This window comes from Salmo salar, chromosome 23 (assembly GCF_965601325.2).
Source record: "Salmo salar chromosome 23, fSalSal1, whole genome shotgun sequence".
Taxonomy (NCBI): Eukaryota; Metazoa; Chordata; class Actinopteri; order Salmoniformes; family Salmonidae; genus Salmo; species Salmo salar.
In genome coordinates, this window is record NC_138313.1 from 20,592,905 (window position 1) to 20,610,979 (window position 18,075).

The 18,075-nt window shown below is 41.6% G+C and overlaps 1 protein-coding gene across 1 annotated transcript in view; it reads left to right on the forward strand.

Moving 5' to 3' along the window:
• The window catches only part of LOC106584141 (carboxyl-terminal PDZ ligand of neuronal nitric oxide synthase protein), a 242,746-nt gene that overhangs the window by 127,687 nt on the left and 96,984 nt on the right, over window positions 1–18,075 (forward strand). Inside the window, exons 3-4 of the mRNA XM_014169057.3 lie at window positions 3,706–3,798; window positions 7,752–7,810. Of these exons, the coding sequence (XP_014024532.1) occupies window positions 3,706–3,798; window positions 7,752–7,810 (152 nt within the window). The remainder of the gene's footprint in view (window positions 1–3,705; window positions 3,799–7,751; window positions 7,811–18,075) is intronic.

The window sequence follows — 18,075 nt, forward strand, 5'->3', positions numbered from 1 at the left end:
CAAATCAATCCCAGAACAACAGCAAAAGACCTTGAGAAGATGCTGGAGAAAACAGCTACAAAAGTATCAATATCCACAGTAAAATGAGTCCTATATCAACATAACCTGAAAGGCCGCTCAGCAAGGAAGAAGCCACTGCTCCAAAACCGCCATGAAAAAGCCAGACTACGGTTTGCAACTGCACATGGGGACAAAGATCATACTTTTTGGAGAAATGTCCTCTGGTCTGATGAAACAAAAATAGAACTGTTTGGCCATAATGACCATTGTTATGTTTGGAGGAAAAGGGGGGAGGCTTGCAAGCCAAAGAACACCATCCCAACCATGAAGCACAGGGGTGGCAGCATCATATTGTGGGGGTGCTTTGCTGCAGGAGGGACTGGTGCACTTCACAAAATAGATGGCATCATGAGGCAGGAAAATGATGTGGATATATTGAAGCAACATCTCAAGATCAGTCAGGAAGTTAAAGCTTGCTCGCAAATGGGTCTTCCAAATGGACAATGACCCCAAGCATACTTCCAAAGTTGTGGCAAAATGGCTTAAGGACAACAAAGTCAAGGTATTGGAGTGGCCATCACAAAGCCCTGACTTCAATCCCATAGAATATTTTTGGGCAGAACTGAAAAAGTGTGTGCGGGCAAGGAGGCCTCTGACTCAGTTACACCAGCTCTGTCAGGTGGAATGGGCCAAAATTCACCCAGCTTTTTGTGGGAAGCTTGTGGAAGGCGAGACAAATTGTTTGACCCAAGTTAAACAATTTAAAGGCAATGCTACCAAATACTAATTGAGTGTATGTAAACTTCTGACCCACTGAGAATGTGCTGAAATAAATCTTTCCCTCTACTATTATTAGAACATTTCACATTCTTAAAATAAAGTGGTGATCCTAGCTGACCTAAAACAGGGAATTTTCACCAGGATTAAATGTCAGGAATTGTGAAAAACTGAGTTTAAATGTATTTGGCTAAGGTGTATGTAAACTTCCGACTTCAACTGTAGTCATGCCTGTCAATGCAATAGAATCCTACTCCAATGCGTTCTGCCTACAACAACATTTCTTGCATAGATAGTTTTGCATACTGAGTCTTGCATAGTTCGTTTTGTTTCGGTATGTTGCATTGAAAGTGGCTAATATCGCGTTGATTTGATCACAATTCCCACAGTAAAGGGAAACATTGGTATTGTTAACTTACGGGGAAAACTCTAGAAAGTTCAATCTAGTGCTTCTCTGCGCAGAAGAAGGCAGTCCTGGGGAGCGTGGGCATGCACAGCTTAGAGGGAACACTGATTACCGATGTGATCATGTAGCCTATCTCAAATGTTGAAATATACTTTTTTTATTATCTGAGAATTTCTTTGAGAGACTAGTCAATGTTCATATCACCTCTACCTTACCTGTCACCCTAGACCCACTTCAATTTGCTTACCGCCCCAATCGGTCCATAGACAATGCTATCGCCATCACACTGCACACTGCCCTATCCCATCTTGACAAGAGGAATACCTATGTAAGAATGCTGTTCATTGACTATAGCTCAGCATTCAACACCATAGTACCCTCAAAGCTCATCATTAAGTTTGAGGCCCTGGATCTCAACCCCACCCTGTGCAATTGGGTCCTGGACTTCCTGACGGGCCGCCTCCAGGTGGAATTGTTAGATATTACTTGTTAGATATTGCTGCACTGCTAACCATGTGTATGTGACCAATACAATTTGATTTGATTTGAGAAGAACAACAGTGCATTAGCAGGGCAATTCAAGCAAGGCCAAAATGTGGTGATATTGTTTTGGGCCTATAGCCTACTGCATAAACCTCATTACTACAGTACTGTTTTTAATAGGTTAATGTTGCATAGGCTTACGCTTTTTAAGTAATGTAAAAAAACATCTGAACAGTATATCTCGGCTTGCATTTGGACTCAGAAAGTGATCTCGACTCAAGTAAGGTTGGTGACTACTGTTCTAAGCAAAAAACATTGCCATACAGGCTAGCTACTTCTTTCCCGCTCCTAACTAGCCAACTAAAGCTAACACACAATCACATCAAGCAGCTGAAATGACAACAAACTATGTGCACTGTCATTTGTTTTACCTTTGTTACTATTGCCATTTATTTTGAACTGTCTTTGAACTTGGCTTGCGTCCCACCAACTCAACAGCCAGTGTAATCCCGTGGCGCGATATTCAAATACCTCAAAAATGCAAAAACTTCAATTTTTCAAACATATGACTATTTTACACCATTTTAAAGACAAGACTCTCGTTAATCTAACCACACTGTCCGATTTCAAAAAGGCTTTACAACGAAAGCAAAACATTAGATTATGTCAGCAGAGTACCCAGCCAGAAATAATCAGACACCCATTTTTCAAGCTAGCATATAATGTCACATAAACCCAAACCACAGCTAAATGCAGCACTAACCTTTGATGATCTTCATCAGATGACAACCCTAGGACATTGTGTTATACAATACATGCATGTTTTGTTCAATCAAGTTAATATTTATATCAAAAAACAGCTTTTTACATTAGCATGTGACTAGCATGTGACTAGCATTCCCACCGAACACTGCCGGTGAATTTACTAAATTACTCACGATAAACGTTCACAAAAAACATAAGAATTATTTTAAGTATTATAGATACAGAACTCCTCTATGTCCGATTTTAAAATATCTTTTCGGTGAAAGCACATTTTGCAATATTCTCAGTAGATAGCCCGGCATCACAGGGCTAGCTATTTACACACCCAGCAAGTTTAGCACTCACCAAAGTCAGATTTACTATAAGAAAAATGTTATTACCTTTGCTGTTCTTCGTCAGAATGCACTCCCAGGACTTCTACTTCAATAACAAATGTTGGTTTGGTCCCAAATAATCCATTGTTATATCCAAATAGCGGCGTTTTGTTCGTGCGTTCAAGACACTATCCGAAAGGGTAAATAAGGGTGACGAGCATGGCGCATTTCGTGACAAAAAATTCGAAATATTCCATTACCGTACTTCGAAGCATGTCAACCGATGTTTAAAATCAATTTTTATGCCATTTTTCTTGTAAAAAAGCGATAATATTCCGACCGGGAATCTGCGTTTAGGTAAACAGACAAAAGAAAATAAAGCATGGGGTCGACTCGGGCACGCGCCTAAGCCCATAGTACTCTGATCGGCCACTTGCCAAACGCGATAATGTGTTTCAGCCAGAGGCTGCCTCGATATCATTCAGCTTTTTCCCGGGCTCTGAGAGCCTATGGGAGCCGTAGGAAGTGTCATGTTATAGCAAAGATCCTCAGTCTTCAATAAAAAGAGCCAAGATGAACAACAACTTGTCAGACAGGCCACTTCCTGCATGGAATCTTCTCAGGTTTTGGCCTGCCATATGAGTTCTGTTATACTCACAGACACCATTCAAACAGTTTTAGAAACTTTAGGGTGTTTTCTATCCAAAGCCAATAATTATATGCATATTCTAGTTACTGGGCAGGAGTAGTAACCAGATTAAATCGGGTATGTTTTTTATCCGGCCGTGTCAATACTGCCCCCTAGCCCTAACAGGTTAAGAAATCCAACATGAAATGTGTTCGCTATAGTATCCCTAACTAGCATTGAAAAGTTAATCCATTCTTCTCTAATTAAAAGTTAATCCATTTATCTCGAATTGTTATATTGTTACGAATGTTAATCAATCTTTCTTTCCACAGTATGAATTCAAAGTGAAAAACATAAAGAAGAAGAAGGTCAACATCATAGTCTCAGTGGATGGAGTGAAGGTGGCACTAAGAAAAAAGAAAAAAGTGAGTCTGTTTATAGTGAGTCTTTTATAAAAAAAATTGCAACCTGTTAATATCTTTACATTTGTGACTGTCTGGAGCTTAGGGGCAGGGAGTAGAGTGGATGGGTGTTGTTGTTTCTAACCTCCCCTGTCAAACTGTGCCCACTCAGCCATTACTGAGTTGTGTCATATCCTGGGATTCTGTTAAGGAGTGAGTGGAATTCAAATCCTGTCACCAGCAGTGAGAGGGAATGATTAGCGAATCTGTGCCCTGCTAAATAAAGCTTCAGACATGATAGAGTGAAGGAAAGGAGTGAATATGTGCCTGGCTAAACTAATGTTTCCGACAGGGTAGAGTGGCAGAGTAGCAAATCTGTGCCCTGCTAAATAACGCTCCAGATAGGATAGAATGGAAGAGAGGAGTGAATCCGTGCCCTGATAAACAATGCATGAGACAAGGTAGAGTGCAGGAGAGGAGCAAATCCGTCCTTTGCTAAAAATGCGCCCCCTATTCCACTCACCCCGTCTTTCTCTCTAGGTCTAATTTCTATAAAGCTTTCTTTATAGCAGTTCTACACTGAGCTAGGTTTACTATAAATCTTGCCAGTAGTTAGACTGGGATTACCTTGGGTGACCTCTCTCCTGTCTCTCAGTTTTACTACAGTTCACTATTAAAGCCAAGCTAGAAGTACAGTCATAATCCCTGGGATGCAAACAAGCATAAAGAAGCCACTGGTATTCAGCAGATGTCTCCTACTCTCTTAACTTCCTCGACCGTCCATTGTTTGGAGTCCTGTATGGAGATGTTCCTTTCTTTCCTCTCCCATCTTTTTCTCTCTCTCCTCTCTCTCCTTTCTTTCCTCTCTCCAGTGTTTTCTAAAGAGAGGACTGTACAAATCCGTTAGATACGGCTCAAGGCAGCGACTGAAGGCTATAAATTAAATCCAATTGTATAGGTCACATACCCATGTTTAGCAGATGTTATTGTGGGTGTCGCGAAATGCGTGTGCTTCTAGCTCCAACAGTGCAGTAATATCTAACAAGTAATATCTAACAATTTCACAACATATACCCAATACACAGAAATCTAAGTAAGGAATAGAATTAAGAATACATATATGGACGAGCGATGTCAGAGCGGCATGCACTAAGATACAGTAGAATAGTATAGAATGCAGTATATACATATGAGATGAGTAATGCAAGATGTGTAAACATTATTAAAGTGACTAAGATACAGTAAAATAGTATAGAATACAGTATATACATATGAGATGAGTAATGCAAGATATGTAAACATTATCAAAGTGACTAGTGTTCCATTTCTTAAAGTGGCCAGTGATTTCTAGTCTATGTCTATAGGCAGCAGCCTCTAATATGCTAGTGGTGGCTGTTTAACAGTCTGATGGCCTTGAGATAGAAGCTGTTTTTCAGTCTCTCGGTCTCAGCTTTGATGCACCTGTACTGGCCTCGCCTTCTGGATGATAGCAGGGTGAACAGACAGTGGCTCGGGTGGTTGATGTCCTTGATGATCTTTTTGGCCTTCCTGTGACATCGGGTGCTGTAGGTGTTCTGGAGGGCGGGTAGTTTGCCCGCGGTAATGCGTTGGGCAGACCGCCCCACCCTCTGGAGAGCCTTGCGGTTGCGGGCGATGCAGTTGCCGTACCAAGCGGTGATATAGCCCGACAGGATGCTCTCAATTGTGCATCTGTAAAAGTTTGTGAGGGTTTTAGTTGCCAAGCCCATTTACCTCTATAGAAACCTGTAATGCATTTAGCTTCTGTAGAACATTTTAACAAGCCTTAACAACCTTTAACAATGGTGAGGAGCAGAGGGTGTGTGGAAGGTGGAAGGTGGCTACGAAGAGGAGGTATGTGGCCTGGATATAAATATCTCCTAGCTACATTAGCTTCCCCCTCCCTCCCTCACACTGGTTACAGGCAGGCCTTCATTGTTCTTAGTGGTCCTCCAGGGCACATCTCTAAGTTAGACCACACAAAGGACAAGTCATGCGTGTGTGCTGTGCATTTCTCCACTCCATCCCACTCTAAATGCCAATGGATGCTTCCATGTGCGCCGGCCTATCTGCTCCTCGGGGGTCCAATGGCCTATATCTCACCTCCCTACACATCCCAGCCAAAAAAAAGTCTGTGGATGTGGCTTTAATTATGCAGTCAGTGGAGTGGGAGAATGAGACCCAATACTTGAACACAAACTGCCAGCAAGTCTTCTATATCAGAGTCATTCCAGTGCAGATGTCACAGGTGTCGTAGGGATTAGACCAAAATGCAGCGGGAATGTGTATACTCATCTTCTTTTATTCGGCAGAAAGAAGGAAAACCAAAACAAAAGTATACAAAAATAACGACGATAACAGTCTTGTCATGCACACAGCTAAACAAAAAAACAACTACCCACAAATCCCATAGAAAAAACACCCCTCTTAAATAGGACCTTCAATTAGAAGCAACTAGGAGCAGCTGCTTCCAATTGAAGGTCAACCCAACAAACACCACATAGAAATAGACATACTAGAACTAACATAGAAATAGACTAACGAGAACATAACCCAACAAACCCCGAACCACTCTAAAGAAACACCCCTCTTAAAAATGAACATAGCCCAACAAACCCCGAAACACTCTAAACAAACACCCCCTGCCACGTCCTGACCAAACTACAATAACAAATAACCCCTTATACTGGTCAGGACGTGACAGCAGAATGGATTACCCTTTAGAGTCCACACAGACCAAGGCCCTTACCTTTATATGGGACCCATCTTATGGAGGAAAATGAGAACAGAGAGAGGAGGAAGGAGGGAAAAAGAAAGGAGGAAAGAATATAGAAGGAAGAGAAAGGGAATAGAGAGAGGAGGAAGGGCGGAGTAGAGGAAGTGACCACTAGACCGTGAAGGATAATTGCCCTCGATAACCCCTGTGGAAAAAAGAGAGAGAAGCGCCTCACACTCTGGTGAGACCCTCTAAGCAGACAGTAAGTGCCTCTGCCAGACCCAGAAGCTCTGGTTGTATTATTCTAAACAGCTGGAGTCAACTGGTGTTTGTATTGTTATTATGAGCTGTACAGTGAATGAAAGGTATTGTGGTTTGAATGGGGCTCTAATGGGTTGTGTCTGCTTTGTCTCTCAGCCTGCTCTCTGGCCAGGGATGAAATGTCAACTCGTCCAGACACTGCCTCATTTACTTCTCACAGAATGGAGGGATGAAAATAGAAATGTTTGAGTGGAAATAGTGTGTTGATGGTGAAATTAAAATCAAATGGAGAAATAATTCCAATCGCTCTCCTTTTGACATGTATATTATCTCAGTAAACTGGGATGAAGCCCAGTATAGAGAGAAATAAAGAGAATGAGAAAGAGAGAGCTAGAATGACAGAAAGACAGAGAGAGATAATGAGAGAGACCGAGAGCGAGAGAAAGCTAGGGAAAGTGAGAGAAAGAGTGCAAGTGAGAGGAAGAGAGAGACTGAAAGAATGAGAGAAAGAGCTTGAGAGAGCAAACGAAAAAGAAGCGGCCAAAGAGAACAACTGGTGAGTAAGAAAGATAGGAAGAGAGGGAGCGAAGAAGATGAGAGAGACCGAAAGAGACAGAGAGAGCAGAATATCTAAATGGAACATCACAGCTAGATAACTGCTGTATTCACCTTGTGGATTGTGGATCGATTGGCTCAGTATAATCAATATCTCCAGTCCTTGAGCCCAACATCCAGCCCAGCAAGGTCAAAGTTAATTACCATGGCAATCCGAGACACCATGTTAAATTACAGTAGTGGTAGTTAGTGGCGACAGCCTCATTTTAAAGTGTCTGATCTAGGCGTAAAGGTACCTCACAGAGGACCTGACCTCCTCTCACTCCGCCTTAGCCTCTCTCACACACTTCCCTAACACACACAAACCCTTGGCTGACTCTCTTCCACACACTCCTCACTAAACCAGTGTTATTCTGTCTTTCCACAGAAGAAGGAGTGGACGTGGGATGAGAGTAAGATGATGGTAATGCAGGATCCCATTTACAGGTAAGACTTCACTCTTCAACACCATCTTACAGCAGTACGTTTGTCCCAACAGTACGTAGGCCCCACCTTGCCAGGTCAAGGTGGGGCCTAGGTGATTGCTATGCTGACAGCTAGTGTCGTAACTAGGGCTGTTGTGGTGACCGTATTACCACCACACCGGCGGTCACGAGTCATGAATGCAGTCAAATTCCACATGACCTTTAGTCACGGTAATTGGACTTCTCCAAGCTCTGATGCTGCTGCTGGTCATTAGCATGCTACCAAACTTGATAACTGCCTGGTACTCAGCACTCTATTGTCCCTCTAATCACTCTGACATCAATGCAAATATTTTTGAAAATCGAATCAAACACTTCATGAGAGCCAATGAGCTCATGTTGAGCAACATTTCTACAGGCTATGTAATTGTGGGAGAAAACAGAGTTAAGGCCACTAATAAAAATATGATGATCCCATCAGCTTTCTATAGGCTAGGCCTACAATATTTATTTCTCAACTTTCCTAATATTAATCACATTGCTCCACTTTACAACAGGAGTATAGCCTACCTGGCTGGCATGAAATAAACCACGGGGAAAAGCGTCCTCCATTCTCTATTTAAGTGCATAGATTTGGTATTTGGTATTTTATTAGGATCCCCATTAGCTGTTGCAAAAGCAGCAGCTACTCTTCCTGGGGTCCACAGAAAACATGAAACATAATACAGAATTACATAATACAGAACATCAATAGACAAGAACAGCACAAAGACAGAACTACATAAAAATAAATAAAAGGCACACGTAGCCTTCATATCAATGCATAAACACAAACTATCTTGGTCAAATAGGGGAGAGGCGTTGTGCCGCGAGGTGATGCTTTATCTGTTTTTTGAAACCAGGTTTGCTGTTTATTTCAGCAATATGAGATGGAAGGAAGTTCCATGCAATTAGGGCTATATATAATACTGTACGCTTTCTTGAATATGTTCTGGATTTGGGGACTATGAAAAGACCCCTTGTGGCATGTCTGGTGGGATAAGTGTGTAAGAGCTGTGTGTAAGTTGACTATGCAAACAATTTGGGATTTTCAACACATGAATGTTTCTTATTAAAATAAGAAGTGATGCAGTCAGTCTCTCCTCAACTCTTAGCCAAGAGAGACTGGCATGCATAGTATTTATATCAGCCCTCTGATTACAATTAAGAGCAAAACATGCCGCTTTGTTCTGGGCTAGATGCAGCTTAACTAGGTCTTTCCTTGCAGCACTGGACCACACGACTGGACACTAATCAAGATTAGGCAAAACTAGAGCCGGCAGAACTTGCTTTTTGGAGTGTGGTGTCAAAAAATTACATGTATTTTTCCGGCTGCCCGTTTCGATACAGGTGCATGATAATGGTCCATTCTGAATTAAAACAAATGTCACACTTACAGTTCCAGTCAAAAGTTTGGACACACCTACTAATTCCAAGGTTTTTCTTTATTTTTACTATTTTCTACATTGTAGAATAATAGCGAACACATCAAAACTATGAAATAACACATATGGAATCATGTAGTAAGCAAAAAAGTGTACCCCAATACCCCATAATTACAAAGTAAAAACAGAAATACCTAATTTGCATAAGTATTCGGACTCGAAATTGAGCTCATCCTGTTTCCATTGATCATCCTTGAGATGTTTCTACAACTTGATTGGAGTCCACCTGTGGTAAATTAAATTGATTGGACATGATTTGGAAAGGCACACACCTGTCTATATAAGGTCCCACTGTTGAAAGTGCATGTCAGAGCAAAACCTAAGTCATGAGGTCGAAGAAATTGTCCGTAGAGCTCCGAGACAGGCTTGTGTCGAGGCACAGATCTGGGAAAAGACACCAAAAAATGTCTGCAGCATTGAAGGTCCCCAAGAACACAGTGGCCTCCATCATTATTAAATTGAAGAAGTTTGGAACCACCAAGACTCTTCCTAGAGCTGTCCACCCTGCCAAACTGAGAAATCGGGGGAGAAGGGCCTTGGTCAGGGAGGTGACCAAGAACCCGATGGTCACTCTGACAGAGCTCCAGAGTTCCTCTTTGAAGATGGGAGAAAGGCCTTTATGGTAGAGTGGCCGGACAGAAGCCACTCCTCAGTAAAAGGAAAATGACAACCCGCTTGGAGTTTGCCAAAAGACATCTAAAAGGACTCTCAGACCATGAGAAACAAGATTATCTGATCTGATGAAACCAAGATTGAACTCTTTGGCCTGAATGCCAAGCGTCAAGTCTGGAGGAAACCTTGCACCACCCCTACGGTGAATCATGGTAGTGGCAGCATCATGCTGTGGGGATGGTTTTCAGTGGCAGGGACTGGGAGGCTAGTCAGGATCGAGGGAAAGATGAACGGAGCAAAGTACAGAGAGATCCTTGATGAAAAACTGCTCCAGAGTGCTCAGGACCTCAGACTGGGGCCAAGGTTCACCTTCCAACAGGACAACGACCCTAAACACAGAGCCAAGACAACGCTGGCTTCAGGACAAGTCTCTGAATGTCCTTGAGTGGCCAAGCCAAAGCCCGGACTTGAACCTGATCGAACATTTCTGGTGGGACCAAAAATAGCTGTGCAGCGACGTTCCCCATCCAACCTGACAGAGCTGGAGAAGATCTGCAGAGAAGAATGGGATAAACTCCCCAAATAAAGGTGTGCCAAGCTTGTAGCGTCATGCCCAAGAAGATTTGAGGCTGTAATCGCTGCCAAAGGTGCTTCAACAAGGTACTGAGTAAAGAGTCTGACTACTTATGGAAATGTGATATTTCTGTATTTATTTTTAATACATTTGCAAACATTTCTAAACACCTGTTTTTGCTTTGTGATTATGTGGTATTGTGTATAGATTGATGAGGAAAAAACACAATATAATCCATTTTAGAATAAGGCTGTAACGTAACAAAATGTTATGGTATATTTTGTGTTTATGTTGTGTTTATGTTAATTAACGGTCAATTAGTTATTTGCTTGACTATCACCGGCTGACAAAATGTCATGACTGCCACAGCCCTATGCCTGCTTACACAGAAGATGTCATACACTGTATTTAAAACAAAGACACAGGAAATGAAAGGAGCCATCCACACCTACAATAAAACTATCACGTTGTCCTTTGTCTAATGTATTCAGACCCCTTGACAAAATGTGAAAAAAAGTCAAGGGGTCTAAATACTTTCCGAATGCACTGCATTACATGGATTTATTATGCTTTTTAAAATGTAGATGTTCCAAAGGTCTGCATCAGTGGAAGCCTCAGATCTCCTGGAAGCCAGGAGATGCTAAATGTGTTTATGTTAATTAACGGTCAATTACTGTGAGACCGGCAGTTATTTTCTTGACAACCGCCGGCTGGCAAAATGTCATGACTGCCACAGCCCTATCCCTGCTTACACAGATGATATCATACACTGTATTTAAAACAAAGACACAGGAAATGAAAGGAGCTATCCACACCTACAATAAAATCACATTGTCCTTTGTCTAATGCAGTGGTGTAAAGTACTTAAGTAAAAATACTTTAAAGTACTACTTAAGTAATGTTTTGGGGTATCTGTACTTTACTATTTATATTTTTGACAACTTTTACTTTTACTCCACTACATTCTTAAAGAAAATAATGTAATTTTTACTCCTTACATTTTCCCTGACACCCAAAATTACTCGTTACGTTTTGAATGCTTAGCAGGATAGGACAATTGTCTAATTCATGCACTTATCAAGAGAACATCCCCGGTCATCCCTACTGCCTCTGATCTGGCAGACTCACTAAACACAAATGCTTCGTTTGTAAATTATGTCTGACTGTTGAAGTGGGCCCCTGGCTATCCGTAAATGAAAAAAAAACAAGAAAATCGTGCCGTCTGGGTTGCTTAATATAAGGAATCTGAAATGATTTATACTTTTACTTTTGATACTTAAGTATATTTAAAACAAAAAACTTTCACTATTACTTGAGTCATTTTCTTTTTAAGGTATCTTTACTTTTATTTGGGTACTTTTCCCACCACTGGTCTAATGTCAAAGGGATAAATATTTACAGTGTAGTAATCTCTGATTTAGTACAGATCAGGGGTAGAACAAAAGCCTCCACACCCGAACTAACTAGGAGAGGTTTTGCTACCCCTGTGACTCAAAGACTTTGTGAAGGAGACTGTTGTAGGAAGTTCTAGTGACCTTGTCGGAAGTTCCTCTGTGTGTTGCGGCAGCCAGCAATCCTCTTGGCAGCGGGGTGTGGGTGTGTGTGTCTTTCAGCACTGGGATAATGAGAGGCTGTGGTATTAGTCCAAATCACAGGATTACCTCTGAGGAAATGGACCAGTCCCTACCTTTTATTTGGAGACTAGAGAGAGAGAGAGAGAGAGAGAGAGCGAGTGTGTGTGTGTGTGTGTGTGTGTGTGTGTGTGTGTGTGTGTGTGTGTGTGTGTGTGTGTGTGTGTGTGTGTGTGTGTGTGTGTGTGTGTGTGTGTGTGTGTGTGTGTGTGTGTGTGTGTGTGTGTGTGTGTTTGTGTGTGTGTGTGTGTCATAACTGCAGAGTAGGGACTCAAGTTCTGCTGAGGTCAAGGTTGCCAGGCAGCAGTTTCAGGCCCCTGAACAAATACACACGCACGCGCACACACACACACACACACACACAGCGTGCAGGGATTTGGAGGCTCAGACAGATTTGATGAGAAATTTGAGAAATACAGTGCAGTGTCTGAAGTATTAATCACTAATACACACACACACAGTCTGTAAAACCAATTGAGGGTGCATGCTAAAGCCAGCGAGGAACAGTTGTAGGAACAGTTGTAGGAACAGTTGTAGGAACAGTAAATCAGTGTTTAGAATACTACTGGTGGCTCTGTCGTGACACTGGGCTATGACAGGAGAGGACTACAGACAAACTATCTAGTTACAACCCCCTGATTTATCTGTGAAAATAGAGCTCTTTGACTATGCACACCAGTGGTGGGTTTTCGCTTGAAAGAAATATGCGTATTGTGAGAGAGAAAAAAACAGACCTACTGTGGTGGTGGATCTTTGATGTTAAGGGGCTATTTTGCTTCCACTGTTTAAGGGAAAGGGGGATACCTAGTCAGTTGTACAACTGAAATGTGTCTTCCGCATTTAACCCAACCCCTCTGAGTCAGAGAGGTGCAGGGGGCTGCCTTAAATCGACATCCACGTCTTTGGCACCCAGGGAACTGCCTTGCTCAGGGGCAGAACGATAGATTTTTACCTTGTCAGCTCAAAGATTTGACCCAACAACCTTTCGGTTACTGGCCCACCGCTCTAACCACTAGGCTACCTGCCGCCCCAACTGTTCTTTGTTAAGGTCAACGGCCAGTGCCAGGACATTTCAGCCAAAAACCTGGTTGCCCATGCCAGGAAGCTGAAACTTGACTGCAAGTGGATATTCCAGCAGGACAATAACCGCAAGTACACATCACAATCCACAAAGAAATGGTTAATTGACCACAAAAATCTACATTTTGCAATGGGTTTTTGGAGCCTCACCCTCCCCATGCCGGTGTCATCAATTCCGAGCCCCACCCAATACCGACATCAGGACAGATTTATATCCGCAACCCAATCCACTCGTTCAGAGAGCCGAACCGTGGCCCGGCAAATAACATCAATTTATTTAATTGTTTTTATGGTCCCAGAGTAGGCCTAGTAGGTTATTATTCCCCTCCCTGAATCAATTAATTTGTCTGCATGTCTATTCAATATTTGGAGAAAATGAAACCATGCAATACATTTTCAACGATACTTTCATAATGAGATGCGGCATATCAACAACTCAAATCGTTCTGAAAAAAAAGACCTAATTAGCCTTCTTAACTAATGAAAGCCTATGCAACACAACAAGCACCTGGGTTTGTAAAAAAAAAAGACAATTATTTTGATTTAAAAGATTTTTGACCCACAATATAAGTGTTCTGAACCGTAAGTTGACCCACGGTTTGAAATAATATTTTCATTCCAAACGAAAGCAGATTTTTTTTAAGGCCAACTGCGGGGAACCACCGATATCCGGCCCAATGCAGGACTCTACATCAGATATGTATTTGCTAGCAGCTAGCACAGCCTGCCTCAGGGCTACAGAGGAGAGCAGAGTGGGGGGTACTTCATGCTTGAATTTCTATCTCTGTCAGGAAGATTGAAGCTGCAAGCTGTTTTAGAATGTATAAATTGTTTGTTCTCCTGTTGTTAAGTAGTAGGTGTGTGTGTGTGTGCGTGCGTGTGTGTGTGTGTGTGTGTATGTGTGCGTGCGTGCGTCAGAAGCACAGAGTGGGGGCTCAAGTTCTGGCGCGTGTGTGCGTGCATGCGTGTCCTCATGTACCTCTCCGCATGGAGATATCTGCCAATTCCTCCTCAGCAATTACACTGACAAAAGGTCGGTCACACAGCAAGCATACAAAGTCAAAATGATGATTAGTGATACAGTAACCTCAGCTCTGCTGACCAGCTACTCTGCTATTTGGCATCTTTAGGCATCTATCTATGATATGGCTGGACATGGGCCAGAGGTACTGACCACTAAGTAGATCCTACACTACCCTATAGAATGCTACACACACACTTTCTCTCTGAGAGGCTGCCCTTGGAAGTGTGGAGGCTCAGGCATGCACTTACAAACACTCTATAGCAGAAGGAAAGTAACAGAGTGTTTGTGATTGGTTGGTAGCGTTCCCTGCATCAGGGACAAACAGCAACAGCAGGGTGTTCTACTTATGCAGCCGATGTCCGAGAGCAGTCTGGTGAATCAACACGCTGATGAAGACTAGAGGAACTCTGCAGACTGACTGAATGTTTGTTTTACATCACATGCAGGGAAGGCACTACTGTATACACACACTCGCCCGCAAACATCACACACACACACACACACACACACACACACACACACACACACACACACACACACACACACACACACACACACACACACACACACACTCGCAAACAACTCTCACACACACACACACACACACACACACACACACACACTCATGGGCATGGGCATGGACAAACACATGTACTCAGAGAGAAACATGCACAATTTGTAGACATCGTCAACAGGGGCAGGATATACAGTATATTTCTAAAACTCACTATGGCTTCCAGGAAATAGCCATCATCATCTGTCAGTCCTCTGACACACAGGTTTATATTTGATCCTGAGCTCCTGGACTTCATTCTCTTCTCTTCAAAACATTTTAAAAGCATTTGTCAAATATGTCAGCTGGTGTCATTATTTTATTTTATGGCTTTCTTTGTCTTCATAGCTTCACTCTCTTTCTTTGTATCTTTCTCTCTCTGTAGATATGTGTGTGTGTGTGTGTGTGTGTGTGTGTGTGTGTGTGTGTGTGTGTGTGTGTGTGTGTGTGTGTGTGTGTGTGTGTGTGTGTGTGTGTGTGTGTGTGTGTGTGTTTCTTATTATATTTTCCTAATAGAGTAATTACTTTCAGATTAGCAGAGAGGAAGTGAAGGAGCTGGCACAGATTAATTCCCAGTGTGCATTGCCAGAAGCCTGCTAACATGGCTTTCCACTGGGTTACAGAAACACACACACCACACACACACACACACACACACACACGCGGTTTTGTTATTGTATTTGTGGGGTTACCACACCCTGATAACAGAATTAAAGGGGTGGGTGGGGCAGTGTAGATAAATACCTTTGATCAAGCTTTGGTTATTGTTCCACACTTTCTCACTAACCCTAGTCTATTGCAGTGACATACCGGAACCAGCGTGTGACGAGTAATCAGATACAGTAAGTTGTTTACAACAAAAGTACATATTTCAGCGCTAGGCATGTTTCAAAAGAAGTGAACATTCCACAAACAGTGGGTGTCATAAGTATTCACCCCGCTTGGATTTTTTAAATATTTTTATGCGCTACAAAGTGAGATTGAAATGGATATAATTGATCTTTTTGTCAGTGATCTACACAAAATACTTCATAATGTCAAAGTTACAATAAAATTATACAATTGTTTACAAATGAATACAAATTAAAGAACTAAAATATAGTCATTGCATAAGTATTCACCCCCTTTGTTTAGGCAAACCTAAATAAGTTCAGGAGTAAAATTTGGCTTAAGAAATCACATAATAAGTTACATGGACTCACTCTGTGCACTAAATGTTTTTATGGGCCTAATAGTAAAGACATTTCATTTAAAGGTAACATGTTTTTTATTACCTTTTAATTTGGCATGAACACAACCAGTCATGGATGTTTTCATCTTATTGTCAAACAAATCACTTCAAAAAGTAGGTTACCTGAGCATGTAAGGGGGGACTTACAGTTGGTAGAGCATGGTGTTTGCAATGCCAGCATGGTGTGTGCAACGCCAGGGTTGTGGGTTCGATTCCCAGGGGGGGCCAGTACAAAAAAAATACAAAAATAAAATGCATGAAATGTATGCAATCACTACTGTAAGTCGCTCTGGATAAGAGTGTCTGCTAAATGACTAAAATGTAAAAATGTAAAATGACTCATGGCTCATTAGTAAGAAGGGCAGTGATTGGTTGATGGCTAACAATAACAAATCAGACATTGAATATCTCTTTAAGCCTGGTCAGGTTAATAATTATGCTGTGGATGATGTATTAAACCACACAGACACAACAAATATACAGTTGTCCTTCTGAACTGAGCTGCAGGACAGGAAGGAAACTGCTCAGAGATGTCACCATGAGGCCATTGGGGACTTTAAGGAATACACTTTTTGGCCTAAATGCAAAGCCTTATGTTTGGGGGCAAATCTAACACAACACAGAAAAAAACCTCCTTCATTCTGCTTTACACCAGACAATACCTTACAACACAAAGCCAAATCTACACTGGGGTTGCTTACCAAGAAGACAATGAATGTTCCTGAGTGGCCAAGTTACAGTTTAGACTTAAATCTGCTTGGCTAGCCATGACCCCCAACACCTTGAGAGGTTGAATACATTTTTAAAGAATAACGGTCAAATATTGCACAATCCAGATGTGCAAGGCTAACCCAAGAAGTCTCACAGCTGTAATCACTACCAACGTTTTTATTTATTGAATGTATTACTTGTATTGACTCAAGGGGGTGAATTTTTTTTTTTCATTTTCCATTTTTCATAAATTTGTAAGAAATGTCAAAATGTTTTCCACTGTGACATTACAGAGTATTCTGTGTAGATGGTTGCCAAAAATTACAATTAAATCCATTTTAATTTCACTTTGTAACACAATAAAATGTGAAAAAATCCAAGGGGGTTGAATACTTACGATACCAACCGTGTTCGCGTTTATACATTATAAGCGTCCAGAGATGAAAGGTAAACAAACTGACACTTTTCACAGAGGCGTTTCCTGAAATGAGATGGATGTGTGTATGTGTGTGTGTACAGGATGCTCCAGTGATCTTAATGCCACCATGATTATTTAATCAAGATAATCTCACCGTGTAATCTTGCTTAGACAAACAAACTGTTTGCTTTATTTATATACACTCTCTCTCATATCACAGCTCAGAGCCCTACAGTACAGTACTGTATCTCTTCACTGACAGGGTAAATCACCCAGACTCTCACCTCCTAGGGACCACAGATGGTGTAAGCCAATAATGGAGGGTGTTAACAGTGTACTCTAGTAACACCGTCAGTAAGTGGTAGCTATTGGCAGACATATATTCTAGTATTATAATAGATTATAGTATGGGACCATATACAAAAGTTGTTGAGAAAAATCTTATTTTAAGTGTCATTTGGAGCACGTACAGAGAGCTGTGAAATATGGATGTGATTATATCTGAAAATCCCTGAAACAGATAAACCCTAAAAATGCCACTAGTCCATGGAACCTTAACAGCCCAGTTTTACTTACCTAACATAATTTATGGTATCTCTGTTACACAGAATGGAATAGCCACAGAACATATATCAGCTTTGTCAGTGCCTCTGCACCAACAAGTTGTTTAGTACAGTTTTTTTTCTCTCTCTCTCCCGCTCTCTCTATCAATTTAAGGGGCTTTATTGGCATGGTAAACAAAGCAAGTGAAATAGATAATAAACAAAATAGAAATAAAAAATGAACAGTAAACATTACACTTCCAAAAGTTCCAAAAGAATAAAGATATTTCAAATGTCATATTATGTCAATATACATTCTCTCTCTCTCTCTCTCTCTCTCTCTCTCTCTCTCTCTCTCTCCTCTCTCTCTCTCTCTCTCTCTCTCTCTCGCATAAGCAGAGCTCCATGGATGACCTTGGAGTCACTC